A 24,614-nucleotide genomic window follows, 5' to 3' on the forward strand; every position below is an offset into this window, starting at 1 on the left:
AGGACACGGCCCGGTGCCCAGCACAGCATGGAGCAGCGTACTGCCCTGGGCAGGGCATGGAGCATGGCACTACCCTGGGCACGGCTTGTGCATGGCCAGGGCACAACCCAGTGCACGGCCCGGCATGGCACGACACAGAGCAGAGCCCTGCCCTGGGCACGGCTTGCGCAGGGCCCAGCACACGGGAGGGCACGGAGCGGGGTACAGCCCGGTGCGATGGAGGGCACGGCTTGGGACCCGGCTGGGCACGGCCTGTGCAGGGCCAGGGAGGGCAAGAGGGTGCTGGCTGCGTAGGCAGCACTGCCCCGGCCACGCTCTGGGCCGTGCAGCGTCCTGGTCGTGTCCTGCCTGCACAGCCAGTGCCCTCCTGCCCTGCCTGGCAGCGGGGCAGCCCTGGGAGCCCGCTCCCTGTGATTCATCGTTTGCTGCAACTGCAGGAGATAAACCAGGACCGCTTTTATTTTGCTTGGGCATAGGCGGTAACGCCCAACCCAGCGCTGGTTGGGAAATAGAACGCATTCATTTGTCATTGTGCATAATTAAATTAAAATGACAATCGGCAAATGGCATTACTCTGGAGACAGAAAACCCTCCAGAAGCCCTCAAAAATTCCTCTCCCTCTTCATCCCCCACAAACGGAATAAAAGCAAAGAAAACAAGCCGGAGAGAAACGAGCAAAGGACACACTCAGCGTGATAACTGTCCGGTTCCAGCAAATCGCCTAATCTGAATTGGCTTATTAATAACTGCTGGGGTTGACGGAGCCTTTCCTTTTTGCTTCTCACTTAGGGCTGAAGAATTCAGCATTTTCCCAAGCAACGATTTTGCATTATTTGGGAGTGGTTTCTGTACCAACAAGCGCGAGCTTGAGCCGTCCATCAAACCCTTCTCCGTCTGTGAACTCCCCCCTCGCCTACAGCGATATCTGGATGCTTTTTTTCCAATAACAGGGAAGTTCTACGATTTGATTTCGCCATTTCCCTGGGGCGAGGTAGGGCCGGCATCTGCGAATCAGCGCTGAATCAGAAGATGAGCGAGAGGAACGGGTAACTTAACACTATAAACGTATTTCCCATTGCATTGTCCCCAAAAAGCCACTTACACGCCGGGGAAATTGGGGAAAACCATCCTCCCCTGCTGCTGAAGGGCAAAGGCTGGCAGCGGCTCGCGCTGCTCACACCTTCTTTAGGTCCTCGGGGCCGAAGGAGAGCGGCAGCAGCTCCTCCAGCCTCTTGACGGTATAGGTGCCGTCGGCTTTGGTCAGGTAGATGTCCCAGTCCGTGCCAAACTGGAGGAGAAGAACGGGGAGAAGTGCTCAATGCAAAACCTGCGCTTCTTCCTTAAATTACTCAAATAATCCTTTTTTTCTTTTTTGGCCGGGTTCGCGGGGAGCGTCCCCCTCTATTGCGTGTATTTTGGGGCGGCTTTTCAGCATCACCTCCCCCAGGGGGTATTTTGGGCTCAGATCCTGTGATTTTGCCCCTCCCAGGGTGAGCCCCGGTGCCTCTGAACCTGCCGAATCCGGCTTTCGAGCCGAGCCCCACGACCCGTTAAATATTAACCACCCAAAAACGGGCTGCGGGTGCCGGGGTGCCCGCGGGGAGGAGGGAGGCGAGAGCGGGACGGGCTCCACGGGGAGCTCGGCTTTTACAGGAAAACCCCCGTTTTCAGGCTTGCCAGAGCCGGGGCGATGGCTCGGGGGGCCAAATTCTGCACCCGGCAGCTCCCGGGAGGAATAAAACCCCCTGGGGAGGGCAAGTTAATGGATTACCACCGGGCACCCGTTCCCATGGGACAGGGAGGAACACCCCTTTCCCAGCGGAGAGTGCAATCTGAGGAGCCCGGAGCCGGCCCTGGGGCTGGGGACTGCAACCCCCCCACCTTTGCACCTCCGGGTGTTTCGGGGGGAGATGCCTGGGGTGAGGGGATGATGCCTGGGGTCAGGAGACGCGGAGCCCCCCGCGCGAGCCGTCACCTCTCTCATCACTTGTCTGCAGGCGCCGCAGGGCACGATGAAGTGGTCCCCCATGTCACTGCCAAAGGAGAAGGGCACAGAGCTCAGTCTCAGGTCGGCAGGGGGGGGAACACCTGCAGAAGACCTTCATGCACCAATAAATACAGAGCCACGGCAGATTTTCCCCCCAATTCCTCCAAAAAAAAAAAACCCATGCAAAAACCTGCCTCCGCCCCCCCCCCAAAACGCCCAGGCTGCTGCGGCAGGAGCTGCCCCTTGGGCACACGGGGGGGTTTTCCTGCTGGCCCCCCATCCCGTCCCGTCCCTCGCCGTGCCGGCTCTCGGCGCGCCCTTACCTGGCGATGGCCATGGCCCTGAAACTGGTGTGCCCCTCGGAGATGGCTTTCTGGATGGCGGTGCGCTCGGCGCACACTCCCAAGCTGTAGCAGGCGTTCTCCACATTGCACCCTGCGAGGAAGCCCCCGGTACCCGCTCAGCCACCCCGAAACCTGCTGGCTTCCCTCCGGGCGATTTTTGGGGGTTTTTTTTTAGGGAATTTGCAAGGACAAGCCGTTTTCCCTGCGCACTGCTCGATCCCAAGCTCTCACCAACGCGTTCCCCGCTTCCCCTATTTTATTTCCCGTATTTTCCCATCCGCTGCGATCTTTGGCTCGCTCTGGGATGGCGGCTGCCGAGAGGCAGCCGGGGGGGGTGGGGGACACGACGACGACACCAGCACCCTGTGCTGACCCCGCTGCACCCCCATGCATGGCTAAAGGGTTGCGCGGGGGGGGACATGACACACACCCCCAAAACCCAAAGGAAAGGTCACACGGCCCCGGCTTACCGGAGAAGATCTCCCCGCCGGCGGTGAGCAGCGCGGCGCCCACCGGGAAGCGGCTGTAGGGGCAATAGGCGCAGTTTTTGGCCTCCCGGCTGCGGCGCAGCAGGAGCTGCAGGCGTTCGCCCTGGGGCCGACCCGGGGGGGCAGCGGGGGCCGGGCGCTGCCCGCCGCCCTCCATGCCTGCGCCTGCCTGCCCTGCTCGCTGACGCCACGGTTAAATATTTCCTCTCCTGGAAAACAGGCTGTCCGGCCCCGCCGGGATAACGCCCTGGCGTGCAGCCGAACGCCGGGAAGCATCCCTGGGGGCAGCCCTGACCCCCAAAGCATCGGGTTCAGGGGGTCCCGCATCCCCTCCCCGCCTGCTGTCTCATTTTTTCCAATTCCCCCCCCCCCCCCCCCTTTTTTTTTTACCTCCTCCTTTCTCTGTCCCGGCAGAGCATTTTTCCGCCGCCGCCTCGGTGGTGTTTTTTCCTCTCCCAGTTGAAAACTGGTTGCGCTGCTCCGCGGGAAAATGTCATTAAATCACTCCTGGCGCGGGCGGTGGTGGTGGGGAACAACAGCTCCTGTCAGCGAGATCAAAAGAAATAAACTAATTTGATTGAAAACAGAAAAAATAATATATATGTGTATATATATATATACACGTGTCACATTTTCCCAGGTCTTTTAACTACCAGCTGCCAGGCAGCAGGGAAAGCCGGTTGAAGAACAGAGGCGATAAAAGCCCATTTCGGGATGCCCTCGTGCCGCTCGAGCCCAAATTCGGTTCCGCTGGTGCTTCCGTGGGAATCAGCGGGGTAAAGGGTTCCCGGGATGCCGAGCTGATCAGCAAATTCCTCTTGAATGAAAGATATCTCTTTTTTTTTCCCCCCCCTTGCTGGAGGAGCGTAGTGCCCCATTTTCTGGCTGCAAGGACCGGCGTCACGGCCCCCGTGATTTATCACTGGGATTTTTTGTCCGGTTTGCTGGATTTTGGGAGGATTTTGACCTTACCCGCCGGTTTTGCCAGCAAATCTTGGCGCTGGGGTGCTGCTGACAAGCCACGACAGGCTGGGACACGGCACTCGAATTGGCAGCAGCCTTTGATGCGGTGTAAATGCCGGGAGCTAAGAACGGAGTGCGGGGCAGCGAGAGGACCGCAAGCACCCCAAGAAATCAAAACCGGGACGCTGAGATCAGTGTTGTCCCAGGTGATGACCGGGCGACCCGCTTTCCTCATGCTGTGCGGGTGTTCGTTCACTCTGGAACCTAATGACAACAGTTAGCTACTTGCAAGGGCAGTCAGTCAAGGCAAGAGGCAGCTAGAGGGGAGGGATTGGCAGCCCCGAATCAGCTCAGAGCCCTTTTTTCAAGCTTTTGAAGCGCAAATCCTGGTTGTTTTCCCATCTAAAATGAGCCGCAGATGCTCCTGTGCCCCCCACCCTGTTATGCAGCATGACCCCCCCAAAACCTGGGAAAGAACAGGAAAACCAGCCCCAGGGCAGCTGGTGGGAGGCACTGCGGGAGCAGACCAGAGCAGGGGGACACCCCCCCCCCCCCCAATAACATGGGATCTATAAATAAATGAGCTTTCGGGGAAGGTTTAAACCTGCCCTGTCGATATGAGTGCCGAGCAATTAAATAACGAGTCCTTACCTCTGTCAACGAGGGCGAGAACAGAAATAACGAGAGATGGAGGCCGGCGTGGATAGAAACCTTCGTCTGCACTAATTCACTCGTTGCCACCTCCCCGAAACCATCGTCGCGCCGGGAGCAAGCCACACACCCCGAGCTGCAGCAGCAAAGCCAAAACCGACACAAACTCACGCGGTTTTTTCTTATTCTGGCTGCAAAACCTACGAGGCTGCCGAGGCCGCAGCAGCAAGAGGAGCGGGGCCGGTACTGCCTGCCTGCGAAGCAGCTATTTTAAGGTTGCAGTTGCTTTGCTCAAATCGTAGAAAAGCTGGGAAGCTGCTGGGAAGCTGCTGGGAAATGGCTTCCCGCTCCCTGCAACACCCCGCTTGGGTTTTCCTCCCCAAATGGACTAAAACTGAGGGCACACGCTGTTATTTTGCCCCTTTCTCGTCCCCGTTTTTCAATCCCAAGGCAGCCGGAGCATCTTTGTGGGTCCCCGAGCCCGGGGGTCTCCCTGCTGCAGCCGCAAGAAGCCCCAGGTAGTAAAAAAAAAAAAAAAAAAAAAGGTGGAAATTCGGGTTTGAGCCAAAGGAGCTGAATCCTGAACAGCCTCAGACTCCACTGTGGGGCTGAAATCTCCCAGGCACCCCGCAGCGCTCCCCGAAAATCCCCCCAGGCTGCGCCGCAGGGAAACAACATTTCATTTTCCCCGGAGAGAAGCCGTCCCGGGGCCTCGGCCGGAGTTAAAAGCAACAGGTTTAAAAGCCAAAAGCTCAGCCCAAGAGGAGCAGCAAGGAGGTCTGCCCGGCTTGGAAATAATGGGGAAAAAGGGGGTTTCTGGAGCAAAAAAACACCAGCAAACCCGCAGGATCTGCGAACCCCGGCGCGCCCCCTCGTGCAACGCTCAGGTTTGGGGGAAAAAAACCCTCTTTTCTCATGCCAGGGTCAGGAGGTGATGTCCGACCCTCCCAAAAATCATTCCCCCCCCCCCCCCCAGATCCTGCCCTAATTTCCCCCCCACGCGGGTGGGCTTTGGCGCTGGGGCTCTGGCCGCTGCACGGGCGGGGGATGACTTTATTTTACCAGCATCTTTATTTCACCAGCATCTTTTATTTCCATGCCCGAGCACGAAGCGAGCGCGCAGCCGGCGGCGTGCACGGCGGCGAGGGAGGGGGGGGGGGGGCATCCACCGGCGGCTCCCCGCGTGCTCGGGGCCGGGGCGACGCGGCGTCGCGGGGAGGTGGAGCAGCCCACGGAGAGCCGCGTCCCCGCAGCCGCCACCGCCGCTCCCGCAGCAGGCGCAGGCGGCAACCGGAGCGCGGCGGCTCCTCGGCCAAAGCGGCTCCGCATCCTCCGTGGGCAGACGGCATCGGATACGGCAGCTGCATCCCGCTGTGCCGGGGTAGGGCCTTCGCCCCCCTCACCGGGTAGGGGGGTGCGGGGACACCCCCCCCCAAGCAGCTTTGGGGTCCAGGGTTGGGTGGTGGGGGGGTGTCCTTCTGCTCGCAAGCGGGTTCGGCGGGGACCGTCGCGGCGGGGCCGGGATTAGCGGAGGCGGCCGGGGCGGCCGGGGGAGGCCCCTCGGCAAGAGCGGAGATGCTACCCTGGCGCCGGAGCAAGTTCGTGCTGGTGGAAAACGAACGTAAGTGCAAAGGCAAGAGCCTGGGGCCGGGGCTGAGCTATGCCGCGTTGCTGGCCGGCTTCCTGCGCTCCTGCCCGGACCTCCTGCCCGACTGCCCGCTCGAGCGGCTGGGCAGCGTCTTCCGCGGCAAACGCCAGAAAGTGGAGCTGAATAAGGAGGACCCGACGTACACGGTGCGGTACCTGGGCAACGCCGTCACCCTGCACGCCAAGGGCGAGGGCTGCACGGAGGAGGCGGTGGGCAAGATCTGGGCGAAGAGCGACGCCGGGGCCGGCGGGGCCAAGATGAAGCTGACGTTGGGACCCCAAGGCATCCGTATGACCCCCTGCGAGAAGGGAGCCCGCCGGCCGGGCCACGCGTACCTCCTGCACCGCATCACCTACTGCGCCGCCGACCGCCGGCACCCCAAGGTCTTCGCCTGGGTTTACCGGCACCAGGTGAAGAACAAGGCGGTGGTGCTGCGCTGCCACGCCGTCCTGGTCTCCAAAGCCGACAAGGCGCGCGCCATGGCCCTGCTCCTCTACCAGACCTCCGCCTCCGCCTTCAACGAGTTCAAGCGCCTCAAGAGACAGAACGATTTCCGCCACGTCCAGCAGCAGCTCCTGGGCGACGCCATCGTCCCCTTGGTGCCCCTCCGCAGGCTCCTCAACGCCAAGTGTCCCTACCGCCCGCCCGCCGAGAGGGCCCGCTGCGCCCCACGCCTCAGCTCCATCCTGGAGGAGGAGGAGGAGGAGGCCTTCGGCACCGGGGCACCCCGGGGTGACGGCGGCCCCGGCGAGCGTGCCGCCGTGCTGCGCCTGGCCAGGGAGATGCGGGGGTGCAGCCTGCGCGGTCCCCGGCCCCCGGCGTGCTGAGCGGCAGCGGCGGGTCACCCCATTTCGGGGACCAGGTGCCCTCCCCGCGCCCCAAGCCGAAGCCGGACCCTCCTCGGGGACAAACCTGGACGAGACGGCGGCTTCATTTGCAAGGAAGACCCCTGGGGGGGTGGGTTTGCACTCCGGGGACCCCCCCCGGCCCCCGCACACGAACCCGTTCTCGTGCCTCCTCCGCGGCAGCCATAATAAAGTTAATGTGTGTTTTCTGCGGTGTAACGGCGCCTGTGTCTCGCCTGGACCGAGCCCTGGCAAACGGGAGAGGAAGAGTTAAGCTCGGCACCGAGGCAGTTTGGGGGGGTTTATACCGAATTTACCCCTTGAAAGGGAAGCCAGCTGGGGGGGGGGGGGGGCTGCGGGGTCCCCGGCGCTTTCTGCACCCTCCCTGCGGCACCAAGGGCTGGCGAGAGCGGCTCTGCGTAGTCATGGCAACTCAGTTTTTTAAATATAGAGCTGGGGGGGGGGGGGGGGGGGCAGCACAAGGCTGTCCGCACCAGGGAGGCTGCGATGGGGGTTTGGTCCCTCAGACCCCCGGCGGAGAGCGGGGCTTGCCCGCAGCCCCCACTGCCCACCCCAAAAGCAGCGCCAAGGCCCTGAAGATCAATAATTTACAAAAAAATTACTATTTTTTTCCCTCCCTGTTTGCTGCTTCCCCAGAATAAACAATGGCAAGGGGATAGGCGGGGGGAGCAGGGTCTTGTGTCATCCCCCCCCCCTGCCCCAAGCACAGGGATGGCAGGGACCTGCCAGCCCGGCCACGGCCCTGCATGGGGTGTGGGAGAAGGACCCTACAAAATGGGGCTGGGGGCTGCATCCCCACAGGCCCCGGTGCTGAGCCGTGTCCTTGCAGTGGGGGGGGCCTTTGGGGCTGTGGGGTGCCACTGCCCCACACCACAGTGAGGGGGTGTAAACACCTTCCCCTACCCCCCCCCCAAGGCGCTACAGGGCTGGGGTTTGGGCAGATCCCCCCACCTCAGCTCAGGGGGGATAGGCTTTGGCCTGACACCCCCCAAGCTTTGCAAGGGGCTGGGATCTGGGCTACCCCCCCCCCCCAAGGCCGGGGGGACATGACACACTGGGGATGCTCCCCCCAGGGCCCTGGGGGTATTAGATCCTGAGGGGAGGCTGGGATTTGGGCTAATCCCTCTCCAAGGCCTTGTGGGGCTGGAGTTTAGTCTCCCCTCCAAGACCCCGGGGCAGGGGGGGGATCTGTCCTGGCCCCCCCAGGCCCCGGGGCTGGGATTTACCCCCGCTAAGGCCCTGTGGGGCCGGGATCTGGCCCGCCTCCCCCCTCCCAGGCCCTGTGGGGCTGGGATTTGGGCTCCACCCCCCCCCCCAACAAAGTCTTGCGGGGTCCCTGCGCCCTTCGTCCCCTGTTGCCCCCCGCCGCCCGGAGCGGCGGCCCTGGCGGACCGCGTCTCTATGGTGGCGCTGCCGCCTGCCAGAGCGTCGCGGGCTACGTCATCACTCGGCGCCGGTGGCGGCGAGCGGTTGCCGCGGTAACGGCGCGGCAGCTGCGGCCATGGAGGGCGGCGGGCGGCCCTCGGCCGCGCAGGCCGCGCTGCTGGCCGCCAGCACCGCCCTCACAGCCCTGGTCTACTCCGTCTACCGGCAGAAGGCCCGCGTCGCCCGCGGCCTCGAGGTGGGTGCGAGGGGCCCCCGGGGGGGGGGTGTCGCGCACGGGCCCGGGCCCGGGCCCGGACCGCGGCCTGGTCCCGTCGGCTGAGCCGCGGCCTCCGTTTCCTCCCCGCAGGGCGCCAGGAGGGTCCGGCTGGATGGGGACCTGCGGGCGGTGCTGCTGGAGGCGCCGGGGCGCTGCGTCCCCTACGCGGTCATCGAAGGTAGGGGCAGGGCCTAAAGCGGGGGCGATGGGGGCGCACCCTCACCCCGACCGCCCCCTCGCCGCCTGGGTTTCATCCCCAGCCCCACGGTTCTGCTCCCATCAGCTCGCCTCCCCGCTGTCGGGCAGCCACTGGCTATCCCGACGGCTCAAAACACGAGCTCTCGGCTCTTCAGCCCCCCCCACACCTTGTTCAGGTACTGCCCTCGCTGCACGCAATAAGAAACGGAGCAGAAAGTTAACAAGCACCTCACGCGCCCTTCGGATTTGTCTTTCAGGCGTGGTGCGGTCCGTTAAGGAGACGCTGAGCAGCCAGTTTGTGGAGAACTGCAAGGGCGTCGTTCAGAGGCTGACGCTGCAGGAGCATAAGATGGTGTGGAACCGAACAACCCACCTCTGGTACGTGCCCAGCGCCCACGAACGTCCGGCTTTCAGCCTGGCTGAGGTGCCCTCGGAGAGCCTGACACGCTGAAATGACATCAGGCGTGGCCAGAGCGACCAAGGTGACCCAGACCCCGCAGTGGCCCCGTTACAGCTGCCGAAACGGGGCACGTTTGGCTGTTTTCAGGGCTGTAGCCTTTCAGAGTTCAACACAGGGGCTCTAGAAGACGAGCACGTAGAGTAACCCAACGTGGGCAGAGCATTTATCAGCAGCCCCACGTTGTTGTGACGGAGGTGGCCACGGGACGGTGTTTCCTGAGCAAAATGACACCTTCTAAACAGAAATTCAGTTGGATTTGGGCGATACCCGCACCCAGGGGACCTGAGGGTGGTCCCCAGAGCCGCCTGGCCCCTGAGAGCTGCTGAAACGAGAGCACGGCGACGCTCTTCGACCCTCAGCTAATCGGATTAACGCTTATCAAATTTGCGCGTGTGACGGGCAGCGCTTCTCCTCGCAGGGCGGTTTCTAGCGGCCGGGAACGCCACAGGGAGATGAGGGGGGAATGAGGTGGGACAAAGCGCTGTCCCGCTGACGGTGGAAGCCCACGCTGCTTCCGCGGGGACTGTGGAAGTGTTGAGGGCCTCATGCACACCCGGACGGTGCTGTGAGGACAAAAGCGCCGCTCTCCAGTGAGTCCCATCCAAATAAACTTCGCTCAGGGCAGGGGACAGCTGGCGGTCCCCCCGAAAAAGCAGGTCGGCCCATGCGGTGTTTCCCTGCCGGCCTCGGGGGAAGCGCTCACGCTCGCCTTTGCTTTAACCCCTTCTCCTTCCCCAGGAACGACTACGAGAAGATCATCCACCAGAGAACCAACACCACCCCCTTCGACCTGGTCCCTCAGGAGGAAGGCGCCGGCGTCGCCGTCAGGGTGATGAAGCCGCTGGACGCCGCCGAGCTCAGCCTGGAGACGGTGTACGAGAAATTTCATCCCTCCGTCCAGTCCTTCACCGACGTCATCGGCCACTACATCAGCGGAGAGCGCCCGAAGGGCATTCAGGAGACGGAGCAGATGCTGAAGGTGGGCACGGCGCTGACGGGGGTGGGAGAGCTGGTCCTGGATAACACCACCATCAAGCTGCAGCCCCCGAAGCAGGGCATGCCCTACTACCTGAGCGGCGTGGATTTCGACACCTTGCTGCAGAAACAAGAATCGAACGTCCGGTTTTGGAAAATCCTGACCGTCGTTTTTGGCTTCGCCACCTGCGCCGTCCTCTTCTTCATCCTACGGAAGCAATACCGGCATCACCGAGAGAGGCGGCACCTCAAGCAAATGCAGGATGAATTCCGGCAGGCCCAGGAGCGCCTGATGCGCGAAATGAACGCGGAGGGCGGAGAGACGCTCAAAAACGCCTGCGTCGTCTGCTTGAGCAACACCAAATCCTGCGTCTTCCTGGAGTGCGGGCACGTTTGCTCTTGCAACGAGTGCTACGGGGCTCTCCCCGAACCCAAGAGGTGCCCGATCTGCAGGCAGGCCATCTCCAGGGTGGTTCCCTTGTACAACAGTTAAATTTCTGTGGCCCCGGCGAGCTTTTGGCATTAAAGCTGCCTCCCGCAAAGGGGTTTTCTCGCCTCGCTGCTTGGGTGGTTGATTTTGGGGGGAAGGGGAGGGAGCTTGAGTGAGAGGGGTGCTTCGATTGGGATCTTAAAAGGCGAGGGTCCGGCTGATCGGGGCTCACGTCGCGCTCCGGAGGTTTTCGGGGCGGGAGACGAGGAGTCCTCGCGGCGCTCAGCTGGGAGATGCGGTTTCGAGCTCTTCTGTTAAGAGTCGGACTCTTAGGGTTTGCCTCGTGGTTTACTGAAACACCTGGCTTATAAAAACATTGTGGGGCAAAAAAAAAAAAAGATGTATTACGGCTTCTCAGAGACTGCAGAATTTAGATGATGCTGTCACCTGGCTCCGGGGACGGACGGAGCAGGGGGGCTTTCAGAGAGCTCGTACGGGGGATTGTGCGAACACCGCTCGTTCTGCCATCATCCGCACAATCGGTCTGCGACCGTTTCGCGCCGGGACGCGAGAACGGGGAGGTGAAAACGCTGTGGCTGATTTCTGCACTTGGCTTGAGCTGGGATAGAAAACGGGATGTAAAGTAATAAAACCGGACGAAAAGCGGGTTTGTCTGGGCTCGTTACGTGACCCTGACGGGGGTAACGGCATCTGCTGCCCTTCTGCGCTCCCCGGGGCGTGCACGCTGCGCTGATAAACACCGGAGGAACAACGTACGTCGCCCCGAGCGGCGATCGAGGGTGGGGTGAGGGGGGTGGGATCGCGTCCCTCCGCGCCGAATCCCACACCGGTCCTGACGGACACCGCTGTCCCCTTGTCCGTAGCGCAGGCGGTACCAAACCCCCAAACTTCCACACAGAAGAAGAAAATTCCCTTCCCCGAGAGGGTTAACAAACCCGAAGTGACGCTTGGGTTAACGTTTGCTGGGGAGGGCAGGGAGTTTTCAGTCAGGGACGGGGCGGGGGAGCCCCTGCTCGGGGAGCCTGGAGCGGGAACAGTCAAAAACCCCGGGACTGAAGCGAAAACCCCGGGATTTGGGGGAAGATCCCGCGCTCCGTCCGACACCTGCGGGCGGGCAGAGCTGCTCGCACCCCCCCGAGGGCTCCCCGTGCCCCCGGCACATCTAAAAAGGAATAGTTTTCCATCGACTGCCAGGAAAAATGATGAATTTAATGAGGAAACGGGTTGTTTCCTCGTTAAACGTTAACAAGGCCGGCCGGGCGGCATCCGAAGGCCGCTTGGGTTGCGTGGCACAAACCCGTCGGCTTCATTTCGGCGCCGGCCGGAGGAGCGGGGCCTTGGGCAGCCTCAGCGCCGGGAAGGGCCGCATCCAGCCCGCCCGCCGGCTGTAGATGGCGGTGGCTGCCCGCCGCAGCGAGGCTGCCTGCCTGCGCGCTGCCTGCCAGCGGGAAAAGCCAGAATCCCAGCAGGAAAAGCCGGAATCCGGCTCGCTGGCGGAGGCGTCCCTCCTCTCCCCGCGGTTATCGCCCTGCCTTGCCCTTTGCGCCTTTCTGCTGCTGCCAGAAAATAAAAATCTCCTTTTATCGGCGGCTCAAAGTGCATCGTGGAAAAGAAAACAAAAACCAAGAGACCCCCAAGATGTTCCCTGAGGGATCGGCTCTGCCAAGTCACGCACCAAACGCTGCCGTCTTCCCGGGAGCGTGGATTTAAGATCCGGACCAACTGAGACCCCGACTCCTTTTCTCAAAAGCAATTTTCTGCTGTGAAAATCATATTTAGAGTCTTTTTGGGGTTGTTTTTTTTGGGGGGGGGGCGGTTACTGCCTATCTCTCCCTGTACCGTATGGAGGCTTTGCCTTTCCCTCCCCGGCTGCGGTTTCCTGGGGACCAAGCACCCCAAAAAGCCTCGTCCCCTCGACGGGGACAGCGGGGAGGTCACCCCCCCCTCAGGCAGACGGGTGCAGGACGCGGCCTCGAGCCTCGGTGTTTTGCCCGGCGAACAGAGCCGTCACGCGAAGCCTAAAAATACACTTTTGGGGGGGCTGTGCTTTCCCCGTTACCTTTCGCCTCCTGTTTTCAAGCTTTCCCCTGCGATATCTCGGGCGTAGACGCAACCTTATGTAAGGAGCTGACAGCTCGGGGGTGTGCGGGGGCGCGCGGGAGAGGGGCACGCGCGGCTCCGGGAGCTTGAGGAGTTCAGCAAACGAAGGATTTGGAGCTGGGAGCAGCCCCGGGGCAGCGTGCCCTGGCATCGCAGGGTGCCCTGTCCTTCCCGGGCCCCCGTCCTGCTCGGTCCCAAAACGAGCCGGGCTCCCGCTTCCAGAGAAATCCGCTGGCAGAGATGTTGTAACCCAGCCTTGCGCTAACAGGATTTTTGCTGCCATCCCCACTGTCCCCCTGACTCAGCTTCGCAGGGGATGTACCAGGGATGCCTGAACCCCCCCCCCCCAACATAGCTGCGGTCTTCCCCAAAACGGTAGCCCCAGCCTTCCCATCACCTCTTGGCCGGGCTGGCTCGCTTTGCCGGGCGATAACCCCGATGACCAGCGCTGCTGTGGCAACGCTGCGGGGAAAACCCCGTGGAAAGCTCGCAGCGACCCCAAAGCCCTCCAGCAGTCCCCTGGGACAGGCTTGTGCAGGGACACGTCCTGGGGACCGACAGCCATGTGCACCCAGACCCACTCCCCGCCTTGCAGCCCCCCACGAATCGCCAGCAGCCCCGCGACGGCTCATTTCTGCTGGGCTCTTGTGGGGCTGAGCCCACGCTCCCTGGGGACAGGCACTGGGCTCCCCAGGGCTGCTGTGGGGCAGCTCCGGGCTCAGCAGGGATGCTGCAGAGCAGCTCTGAGCTCCCCAGGAGCGGCTGTGGGGCAGCCTAGGCTCGCCGGGGCTTGCTGTAGGGCAGCTCCGGGCTCCCCAGAGCTGCTGTGGGGCAGTTCCACACTCCCCAGGGATGCTGTGGGGCAGCTCCAGGCTCCCCAGATGTGGCTGTGGGGCAGCCTAGGCTCGCCGGGGGTTGCTGTAGGGCAGCTCCGGGCTCCCCAGGGATGCTGCGAGGCACCCCGGGGATGCTCCGGGGCAGCTCCAGCCTCCTTGGGGATGCTGTGGGGCAGCTCCGGGCTCCCCAGATGTGGCTGTGGGGCAGCCTAGGCTCACCGGGGGTTGCTGTGGGGCAGCTCTGGACTCCCCAGGAGTGGCTGTGCGGCAGCTCCGGGCTCCCCAGGAGCGGCTGTGGGGCAGCCTGGGCTCGCCGGGGGTTGCTGTAGGGCAGCTCCGGGCTCCCCAGGGATGCTGCAGGGCACCCCGGGGATGCTCCCGGGCAGCTCCAGCCTCCTTGGGGATGCTGTGGGGCAGCTCCGGGCTCCCCAGGGATGCTGCGGGGCACCTCCAGCTTCCTTGGGGATGCTGTGGGGCAGCTCCGGGCTCCCCAGGAGTGGCTGTGGGGCAGCCTGGGCTCGCCGGGGGTTGCTGTAGGGCAGCTCCGGGCTCCCCAGGGATGCTGCGGGGCACCTCCAGCTTCCTTGGGGATGCTGTGGGGCAGCTCCAGGCTCCCCAGGAGTGGCTGTGGGGCAGCCTAGGCTCGCCGGGGGTTGCTATAGGGCAGCTCCCGGCTCCCCAGGGATGCTGCGGGGCACCTCCAGCTTCCTTGGGGATGCTGTGGGGCAGCTCCGGGCTCCCCAGGAGCGGCTGTGGGGCAGTTCCACGCTCCCCAGGGCTGCTGCGGGGCAGCTCCCGGCTCCCCAGGGATGCTGCGGGGCACGCCGGTGGGGCAGCCCCGGGGGGATCCCCGGGGTGCGTGGGGCAGCCCGCCGGGGGCGGTACCGGTACCGGTGCCGGGGGCCGTGCCGCTCCCGCCCCGTCCCGCCCGGTCCCGCCCCCCGCTCCTCTATCGCCGCCGCCGCCGGAGCCGCCGCCGCAGCCGCGGAGCCGCCAGCAACGCCGGGCCGGGCCGGGATGTGACGGGGCGGCCGCCCCGCGCCCCGCTGCGCCGCTGCCCCGGGCCCGCGGGCCCCGCGCCCCGGGAGGCTGTCGGGGGGCGGCGGCGGCGGCGGGCCCCCCCCCGCCGCCCCCATGTCGGAGGGGCCGCCCTACGGCGAGGGGCAGCTGGCGGGGGACGCGGCCGTGGGGCAGCTCCCCTTCCCCGTCCGCCTCCGCGGCCCCGACGGCCTCCTCGCCGGTGGGCAAGGCAAGCGGCCGCCCAAGCTGGGGCAGATCGGCCGCAGCAAGAGAGGTGGGTGCCGGCGGGGACGGGCGGGGGGGGGGGGCACCGGCACCTTCCCGGGATGCGGGGCACCGGCAGGCTGGGAGCGGCCCCGGGGATGGGGCGCGGTGCAGCGCCGGGTGTCGGGCACGGTGTCCCGGCGACCTTTCCCTGGGGATCGTCCCCAGGGACGGCGTACGATGCGCCGGGCTCCCTCCGGGATGTCGGCCACCGCGTCCCACCGACCTTCCCCGGGGGCGCTGGGTGGTGGGGAACCTTCCTCGGGGCCAGGGCATCGTGCCCCGGGGGCTTTGCCGGGGTGTAGGGCAGCAGGGACCGGGCATCGTGCCCTGGGGACCGTCCCCGGGGTGTAGAGGTGAAGGGACCTTCCTTGGGGACAAGGCACCGTGCCTCAGGCCCTTTGCCGGGGTGTAGGTACCTTCCCCAGGGACAGGGCACCAGGCACCGTGCCGGGGTGTAGGGTACTGGGTACCCTCCCCAGGGACAGGGCACGGCGCACCGGGTACCCCACAGGGTGTCGGGCATCGAGCACCGTGCCAGCTTTGCTGCCGGCCACACCAGGGATATGGGGGACAAACACCCCCCCCCCCCCCAACCCCACCCCAGGGTGACCTTGGGCGAGGGGAGCACGGCGGCAGAGCATTCATCACGGTTATGGTTTTGTTTTTTTTTTTTTTTCTGCTTTCCAGTGGTTATTGAAGATGATAGAATTGATGATGTGCTGCAAAATCTCTCAGAAAAGGCCCCTCCCGGTGTTTAAAGCCTCCCTGGGGACGCTCGGCTGAAGCCGGGGGGGGGTGTGGGGGTGCAGAGGGGGGGCCGGTTTACAATAGCACAGGTTATCGGCAAAAAATACACCACCACCACCCCCCCCAACACCGCAGCGACCGCGCCGAGCAAGCACTTGGAGAGCCGTCCTCGCCAGCCTGCAATCCCCACCGCACAGCAGCACGTCCTGCCCTCCAGGAGACGCGCGGAGGGGAGGGCAGCGAGCGAGACAAAGCCCAGCGACCAATTAAAAAAAAAAAAAAAACCAACAAATTAAAAAAAAAAAAAGAAAATAATAATTGGAAAAATAATCGCCCGCTCCAAAACCTCCACCCCAACCCGCTGACGCGAGGGATGAACGGAGGCGTCGCGCCACGGCTCCGAATTACTCGTGATTTCTTTTCTCGGTCCGATGAACCTTGCACCACGCTAGATCGGGGGGTAAGAGGAAAGGGGGCAGCGAAAGATGGGGGGGGCTGGCCCCCGGGGTTCCCCCCCCCGGCCACGGTTGTTCCCAGCGGGCACCTTGTTTACATTATTTAATCTTGCAAAAATGAATCTGTGCACTTGGATGTACCATGCTATCCCCTTCCTTATGATTTTTTTTTATGTTGATGTCTTTGGATGTTGGAAAATGATATAAAATATATATATATAATTCATTTTAGTCACGTTTTAAGGTTCTCGAGGGGAAAAACCAAAACTTTTATAAAGGAAGGGCCTAGAGGAAGAATTGCTGGTTTATTTTTTAAAGCTTGTACTTCTTGGTTGCTGTGAGCAAAGGGACAGATTTTATATGTACGGGGGGGCGGGGGGACGCTCGGCTTTTCTAACTACCATGCAGTCTGTAGTGTGGGTGATCTTGTTTTTTTTTTTCTTTTTTTTTCTTATATTGTGGCAGTTTCCTCTCTTTAATAGACTGTATTAAAAATATATATATATATATAAAAAAAAAATCTAATGTAATCACAAGAGTGCCAAACACTTGGAGATGCCGGAGGGTAGCGATTCCCTCCTCGAGTCAAGCAGCACTCGGGGCTTTCCGCTCTTTCTAGGGCTCGGTCGATCTCTCGTGGGGTTTTCTTTGACTTCTCTTTTCTAATCTTTCTTTTTAACTATTTTGCATGACGTGCATAAAAAAAAAAAAGGGAAAAAAAAAGGCGCCTCTTGTGCGAGGGCTTGGTTTCTCGTTTCTGTTTGCGACTCTGACTGACAGACCTCAAGGCAGGTTTTCTTTCCTCCTTTTCTTAAATATTGTGTATGTTGCACTTTTATCCACTACACAGGGCTATTTCTGCAATGTCCAAATAAAAAGGAAAATGAAACAAAATGGAAAAAAAAAATAATAAATGCGGATCTGCCGTGCTTTCCCGCGTGCTGCCGGGGCCCAGCGCCGCGAGCATCCCTCCCCGTCCACCTAAATAATGCCAAAAATAGCTAAGGAAAACCTCACTGCTCTCCAGCATGGGCCCCCCACGACCAGGGTCATGCTGCGCCCTGAATAATTAATTATAATTAACATTTATTTATGGGATTTTTGTTTGTTTGATGGGAAAACGCCCCTGGGGCACAAATTTCATGGACAAATTCAATGTGAGGTCCCGAAAGCAGCTGCTGGGGATGAGGACCCAAAAAGGCATCCGTCCCCTTCGCTGCTGGGAAAGCCTGCGGAAAACGGGGATTTTCATCCCAGCATCGCCTCCCTCCCCACCAAAACCCAAATCCCGGCCGATTCCCCGCGACCGCCGTCATTAATCATTGCCCAGGAGCGGGGCGGCGTTAACGAGAGCCCTTATCGCTCCCGCCTCTGCGACCGAGGGCACAAGCCAACCTTTGTGCCGGGGGAATAAAAATATAATCACACCAGGGGGAACGGGTCCCAGGGACAGGGTTTTATTGCAAAGACAATAATATATAGCAATAAAAGCAGCATGCCGCCAAGCAGGGCCGGGGCTGCTTCGTACAACGATGGCCTGGGGGGGGGGCAGATCGATTAATTTGGGGTGGGACAGGGTGCCGGTGCTGCCCAAACATCCCCATTTTTGGGGTGCCAAGGCTGCAAGAGTTTGCACGCCGCCCCCCTCCCCAGCACCTTTGCTATTTATTTCCCCGTTTTTAACCCGCGCAGCCTCTCACAGGTCCAGGATGGGACGGGGAGATTTGCTAAAGCGCTCCCTTGAAAAATCCCCAATTATTTTCATTTTTTCCCCAGCGTGTTCAGCTCCGAGGTCGCAGCCGGGTGGGTTAGACTCGGTGGACACCACCAACCCTTTGGCCCCAGGATTTTCCATTCTGGGTGACCTGATGCGCCTGCAAAGCAGGAGACGGGCCCACGGGAGAGTATTTTTTCCCCCCCAATCTGATGCTTTTTGCCCCAACCGGCATCTGGGCGCAGGCCCGTGGCTTTGGGAAGAGCAGACGCAGCCCGCAGAGGAGCAGAGCATCCCGCATCCGCGGAGACGGCAGCGCTGGGCGGCTCCTAAGACACATAACCACGGGCTGGATGCGGCCGTTGGCACTTGGTTAATTAAATTTACCAAAAAGCCCCTGTTCTGCGTGAAAACCTGATCTATGGGTCTGCCAGACCCAATTGCCCACTTTCTCCCGTGCATCAAAAAAAAAAAAAACAAACCTCTGAGCACCCAAACCCCGCTGAAACCCAGATGCACCAGACCAGGTGCTCCAGGGATGGGGTCCCTGCATGGCCCCAGGAGCCCCCAAAACCCCTCAATGCCCGGGAGAAGTCAGGGATGAACCGGAGAAAGCCTGAAGCCGGAGGGGGAAGGGAGGCTGAAAGAAGAGGAGATTCTGTTAAATTATAAACCGCTCTTTTATATGCACGGCACATAAATAATGGAGCAGGAGAGCCCGGCGCGCCGGCGAGCTCGCTTACGGGGAGGATGCGGGATGGAGGGGCGAGAAGAGAGGGTTGCAGGATGGATGGGGGGGAAAGATGTGCCCAAGAGGCCGAGCTGGGGATCCCCTAGCCATGCATCGCCGGGAGATGATATTCTGAAGGAGGATTTAAGGATTAAGCTGGCCACGGGGCAGGAGTTTATTGCATACATTATTTAACAGATGGCCCAACGCAGGCGGCCGGCTGCCTACGGTCTCCCCGGTGACCTTGGCCGGGAGATGCCGGGGCTGGGCAGGGAGCCTGGTGCCACCTCCGGGCTCCGGTTACGGGGACCAGAGGAAAAGAAAAAAACACCCTCCTGGGGAGCTGGCATCCAGCAGCTCCAGCGCCAAATCCCCATGGAAACTGCAAAAAAACCCCACCCAACCCTGGCCCATATGGGCTGCTTGTTTTGGCAGTGGTGGGGAAAAAAGGAGAGAGAAAAAAAAAAAAAAAAAAGAGCCATTTGCAGGTTTATTTACTAAAGGAAACGCAGCACCTTTGGAAGAAGCAGGGTGCCGGAGGGACGAGCGAGATGCAAAGGTCCCAGCGGCACCCAGAGCGCTTGCAAAAATCCCACTCCCAAAGATGCTTTAATCCCGTTTCCCCAGGGATTTTGGCACTGGGGGAAGGTGCTAAAACACTTGCTCCCCCAGCAAAGCCAACCCCGGCCCCTCACGCCCAAGAGCCAGCAGGGTATTTTTATCCATCTCTAAAGCTGCTCATTTTCTGCAGGCTTTAAATCCCCAACAGCGATTGCGGTGTCAGCCCTTCGCACCGCGTAAGCCCCCCGCCCCGGGGATGATACCAGACCTGGGGACCCCGGTGCAGTGGATACCCGTTTTGGGGCTGCATCGGTGCCCCCGCCACTCATTTCCCCACATCGCTGGAGCAGTTGGCAATAACCCACAGAAAAACACCCCAAAAATCGAGGGCAGTGGGCTGCAGCCAGGGCAAAACAGAGCACGGGGGAGCGGGCGAACCCCCTAAAGCGCTTCCCCCGAAAAGATGCCCATGTAGCAACCGCCCAAAATAAATATTCTATCTTTTTTTTTTTTCTCCCCCACTAAAAGTAGGGCACGTTAAACTAGGCCAGCACTCCCCTGCAAAGTGATTTATTTATCATGGAGGGAGTGAGGAGGGATAGCGTGGGACGGGGGGCTGCGGAGCAGCATGTCCAGGGCAGGGACGCTCCATCCCGCTCCAAATGCCACGGTTTCGGAAAAGAAAATGGGGGCAGTTTTCCCTCTCGTTGAAAAAAAAAAAAACAAAACAACACAATTACTCAGAAGGGGGCAGTTTTTGTGACCTGCGGTGGGGAAGCTATGAAACTGGTCATTTTGAGCGAATGGATCAAAAGGGGTTTGATACCGTTGAGACCACTCCTGTTTTCAGCCACCGGCAGTTAATGTTTTCTATTGTGGCATTACCAACATAAAACATGCTTTAGTAAAATGGAAAGTGGATAAAAACCATGAAGGAAATTTTGCCCTGAAGAAAAACTCCATTCCCCCCGCTGTTTTTTAACATGGGAAGGAGAAAAACCCCAGTGGCCGCCTGCTCCCATGCTCGAGATCTCTCTGCCCATCCCTGCCGGGCGACGGAGCCACGGGCGATGGGGCTGGCCAAGGGGGATGTGGGGTGCAGCACCCTCCTGCCAGGTGCTCCCCTCAAACGTGGCCTTGGGGCTTTTTTTTTTTTGCTGATTTTCCTTATGCCTTTGGGTTTCACCCTGAGAGAAGGGATTCTTCTAGTATGGACCCAAACCGTTGCTTGTTTGGGGGATTTTGGGGGGGGACGCAGGTCCCCCATCCCTGGGCTCTTTGTCCCACAGCCACTAGAGGCCACTGAGGCTCTGTGATCCCACCGGATTTATTCGCGTGGGACATTGAGACACCGACGTTAGCACCCAAAAAGCTAAAATGGAGTGTGGGGGGGGGACCCAATAATGCACGGAGGCAGCAAAACTGGGGGGAAAGGGGCAGACAAGGGCTCGTCCCCAAGCTCCATTGGTATCTCCAGCGGCATCCCCACCCCGGGACCCCATGGGTGACGTGGAAAGCGCTTTTCTCACCCCAAATCTGCTTAAGCCACTCAGCTGCCCCGGCCTGTGGTGAGCACTGGCAGGATTTTCGGGTGTCATTCCCCCCCCTCAAAGCTAAACATCTCCGGAGGACAGGGAAACGCTGCCAGCTCCCACCGCCCCACACGCGGCTTTCCCTCCTGGGCCAGCGCCCCGAGGAGCTGGGCTCACCAGGATTTTTTCGGAGGGGTCAAGCAGCCGCTCCTAGGATGTGGCATTTCCCACCTTGGGAATATCCTGCAAAAAACCCCCCCCAAATCGCTCCGGATGCCTGCCTCAGGGAGCCTGAAAGCAGAGCTGCCCGACTCCCCAGGCTCCTTATTTTCTTTTCTTTTCGCCCGGAGTTGAATTTTCTAGGATATTATAAACAGCTGTTCCCGCTAATGAGGACTAAGCGAAACATCAGACATCTTAATTTATACGTTGCTCAAGGTGTCAAACTGTTGCATTACAGTAACCAGTGGGAGACACCTCGCCGAAAAACGAGGAAAGTTTCGCTCAGAGCTAAACGCAGAAGCAGATGCTCGAACAAAAACCAAGCCCAAGCAAGGGCACCAGGCTCTGCAACCCTGCCAGCATTTTCCCAGTTCAATATTCCAGGTTTTAGAGGGGAGGGGATTATTTTTTGGGGAGGGGGTGGGGATGCCGGCACAGCCTCACATTTGTGCAACCCAGGAGCATTTTCACACCCTCAGCGGGCAGGCGAGGATCGCCGCTGCTTTCTCGGGGCTGCCCCAGTTCCCAGCCTCGTTGGCTTCGGCAGAAGGTTTCCTGCCGGAGATTTTCCACAACCGTTTCTCCCCTGGGTTTCGGCGGGATGTGCCTGCAATAGCGATCGCCCGGCCTCCTGCCAGCGATGCGGCGCAGGGGATATGAAGGAAACCGGAGGAATTAGGGCTCCCCTCCACGCTATGGCATTGCAAATATTAATATATATTATTTTTGCAAAGGTGCACGTGTGACACCCGTATGAGCCCTTTGCTTTGCAGGCCTCGGTCCTCCCGGTGGCTTTTAGGCATCCTCCCACCCCGCTCGCCCTTTCCCATGGAGTTGCTGTCAACGAGCAAGCACGGGGAAAAAAAACGGGGAGCAAAGGGGCTGCCGGGAGCATCTCCCAGGCTCCCCAGAGCTTCGTGTGCCTGGCTTGGAGCATCAGCCCCTTCCCGGGCTGGGGGATAAAAAGAAAATAAAGCAAAATAACCAGACCACAAAAAAACAAACCCCCAAGCAGGCCTTGTGATTTAACACTCCAAAATACCCGGCGGTGAGTCACGGCGCTGGGTGCGGAGATGGGGCCGATCCAGCTCTGAGTCAGCCCGGCGGGCGCGGGCAGCCGGCACAGGCTGTGTTTGCCACCCCCCCCCCCCCCCCCCCGCAGCTCCCTGTTTCCCATTTTTGCTCCAAACCTGCACAAATACAAACAAATATGCCGTGACTCAGAGGCACGTGGCGGGGCTCAGCCCGCAGCACCCCCTCCTAGACCCCCAGGCTCCCCAAATCCCCAACGGTGCCACAACAACTGGGCCGGACACACCAGCATCTTGCAAAGGCCAGGCCTGGGAACCCTTAAAGTATTTAAAGAGGCTTTTTAAAATGCGTATTTTTGGAGGGGGACACACACAGAGGAGGTTCTCGCTGATGCCACTGCAAGAAAGCACTTAGGATTTTCCAAGTAGCTCTAATTAATTAGCATTTCCTCAGCTTAGCATCGTTTTAAACCTGAAGCACCAACTAATTCCCCTCGGTCATGACCAGAGGAAACAGATACGGAGCAGACACCCTGCCCAGGGCCGGCTGAGATGATGGGGTGAAGCCCCGTGCCTGGGACACCCACATTGCAAGGGGTGGTGGGTGCTGGTGGAACTGGGACAAGGCTCAGCTCCCAGCTGGGTGCAATCCAGTCCCAGCCCGTCCCAAGCCACAGCATCCTATAACATCCCCAGCGGGATGGAAAACAGCAAGAGACAGGGCTTATTTTGGAGAAGACGCCTTCGGAAAGCTGCCCTGGGGTTATTTTCACCCGACCTGGACGAATACAAGGGGATGGGGGGGGGGAAACCCTTACAGCAAACAAATGCCGTGTGCTAGGTCGAGCGGCGTGCAAGATCTAGCACGGTGCGAAGCCGAGCTGCGCGCTGGGTTTAACCACCCACGGGGTTTAACCTCCCGGGATTCTCCCAGCCGGGTTAATCCCCAGCCTAATGCAGCGTCCACCCACGCCGCAGGTTAAGGAAAGGCGGAAGGCGAGTCGCCCCGCGTCAGGAGCAGGATGAGACCCCAGCAGCATCCTCAGCATCTTCAACCGGTTTCCATAGCAACGGGTTCAGCCCCAAATTGGCCGCGGGTGCCGGGGAAGCAGGGGCGAGGAGGGGGCTCAAAAGGACACCTAGCACCGCAAAACAATGGGGTTTAATAAGAAAAAGCACTCTGCACCTCGGTGCACCGGGAGCGGGTGCGAGGGGAGACTGTCGGGGCTGCGACCCAATGCAAATCCCCCAGGCCAGCCCCGTCGGGGGGTTTGGGGAGCTGCCCCCCATCCCATCGCCCCTGCAAGCGAACGCCGCTCGGCACAGATCCCCATCAGCCCATTTCAGGTGTATCAGCCTTCCCAGTTTAATTTGCAGCCCAGCTGGAAAGCCCAGAGACCTGCTGTAGCCTTTTCCTGGCCCCAGCCAGAAGCAAAACATCCACAAGACCCAAAACCACTAATCCTACAGCCCTGAACGCCTGAAAAAAAAAAATGCATCCAGGGAAGATGCAGGCAGGAAGGAGAGCCCAGGCCGGTGCACGGATGCTCCGGGGGATACAGATGCCTGCGGGCCCCCGCAGCCGCCCACCCCGGCGGCCGCAGCACTGTTACACAAGGCTCCCGGCGCTTGCATAAGCCGCAGCAGCGCGCGCAGTTCCAAGGAGAGAGGAAAAGTGAGCAGGGACCACGGCCCCGAAGCTCTGCTGTGGGATGGGACCCATGGCCCGAGCCCATCTCCCGCAGGGGAGTCCCGTGGGTCCCGCAGCCCGGACATGGCGCAGCCAGAGCCATCCCTAAACACAGTGGCATGACAGACCCCATCCCTTCACCATCTTTGCTGGAGAGACCCAAAAAAGGAGTAATTCAACCCACCGCAGCTCGAGGCCAGGAGAAAGGCTGCCAAAAACCCCAAAGCCAGCGAGCAGCATGCACACCAGCCCTGTAACATCCAACATTCACTTGCCTCCCGTTCCAGCCCTGGGACTGGGGGTATCCCCAGGGGAAGACCACTTTTTTTTTTTTTTTAAAAGACTTTTAACCAAGCAGGAAGGGTTGTGCGACAGAGAAGCGCTTTGCAGGGCTCAGGCGGGCTGGGAGCAGCATCACCCGCTCCCGGGGAGCCGCTGCGGAGCAGCACGCGTGTGGGCGAGCACCAGCCTTCGGCTCCCAGTCCTCACCCCAAGAGGAATAAGCACTGCCTTGAAACCAGTGTCACATCAGCAACCCCAAAGATGCATTTGGCCAAAACCCCCGGTAATTTTGCACAGGGAGGCTCACCCTCTTTATGCACCAAAATACGTTGTTTCTTCCCGTCGTGGTGCTTTAGCGTCGGCTCATCTCATCGGCTTGCACAAGCACAGGGCAAGAGAGGATTGCGAGGACCTGCAAGCCCAACCAGACCGCCTCTTCCAAGGGATTTACACCCGGGTGATCACGCTTTCCAGGGGCTGTGCCCCACCGCGCTGGGGCTGATGCGCATTTTTACCCCGACACCTCCCCACCCCACAAACCCACGTAACCTCGCTGTGCTACCCGCACCTCTTGCTTTCCTGTCTTGTGCACAGAGAGGGTTAACAACAATAACAACAACAAAAAAGCCGAGAAAGCTCCTAATTCAATGAGCAGGGAGGGAGGGGAAGCTCACAGGCCTCTAGCTTAGCTTTTCGAACATCTGCAATATAATATCTACGCGTTCAGGAGATTTAATGATTTTTAACAATTAAA

General features: G+C 60.5%; 4 protein-coding genes across 4 annotated transcripts; 3 read left to right on the plus strand and 1 right to left on the minus strand.

Annotated features, from left to right (window-relative positions):
* Positions 1-440: 440 nt before the first annotated feature.
* On the minus strand, positions 441-3,095 carry CDA (cytidine deaminase). The gene is given in 5 exon segments (XM_050909523.1): positions 441-1,288; positions 1,976-2,033; positions 2,311-2,422; positions 2,802-2,984; positions 2,987-3,095. Coding segments are annotated over 5 exon segments (576 nt in total). The 3' UTR covers positions 441-1,174.
* A 2,913-nt stretch (positions 3,096-6,008) lies between these two features.
* FAM43B (family with sequence similarity 43 member B) lies at positions 6,009-6,908 on the plus strand. Its single transcript, XM_050909593.1, has one exon. The coding sequence runs from the start codon at positions 6,009-6,011 to the stop codon at positions 6,906-6,908; it is 900 nt and encodes a 299-aa protein (XP_050765550.1).
* Positions 6,909-8,448: 1,540 nt separating this feature from the next.
* MUL1 (mitochondrial E3 ubiquitin protein ligase 1) lies at positions 8,449-11,318 on the plus strand. The gene is made up of 4 exons (XM_050909442.1): positions 8,449-8,568; positions 8,680-8,767; positions 9,045-9,165; positions 9,986-11,318. Exons 1-4 carry the CDS (start codon positions 8,449-8,451, stop codon positions 10,713-10,715), a joined length of 1,059 nt encoding a protein of 352 aa, XP_050765399.1. The 3' UTR covers positions 10,716-11,318.
* A 3,425-nt stretch (positions 11,319-14,743) lies between these two features.
* CAMK2N1 (calcium/calmodulin dependent protein kinase II inhibitor 1) lies at positions 14,744-15,680 on the plus strand. The gene is made up of 2 exons (XM_050909591.1): positions 14,744-14,903; positions 15,584-15,680. Exons 1-2 carry the CDS (start codon positions 14,744-14,746, stop codon positions 15,652-15,654), a joined length of 231 nt encoding a protein of 76 aa, XP_050765548.1. The 3' UTR covers positions 15,655-15,680.
* The last annotated feature ends 8,934 nt before the right edge of the window (positions 15,681-24,614 follow it).

The sequence above is a fragment of the Gymnogyps californianus genome, chromosome 21 (genome assembly GCF_018139145.2).
Source record: "Gymnogyps californianus isolate 813 chromosome 21, ASM1813914v2, whole genome shotgun sequence".
Lineage (NCBI taxonomy): Eukaryota > Metazoa > Chordata > Aves > Accipitriformes > Cathartidae > Gymnogyps > Gymnogyps californianus.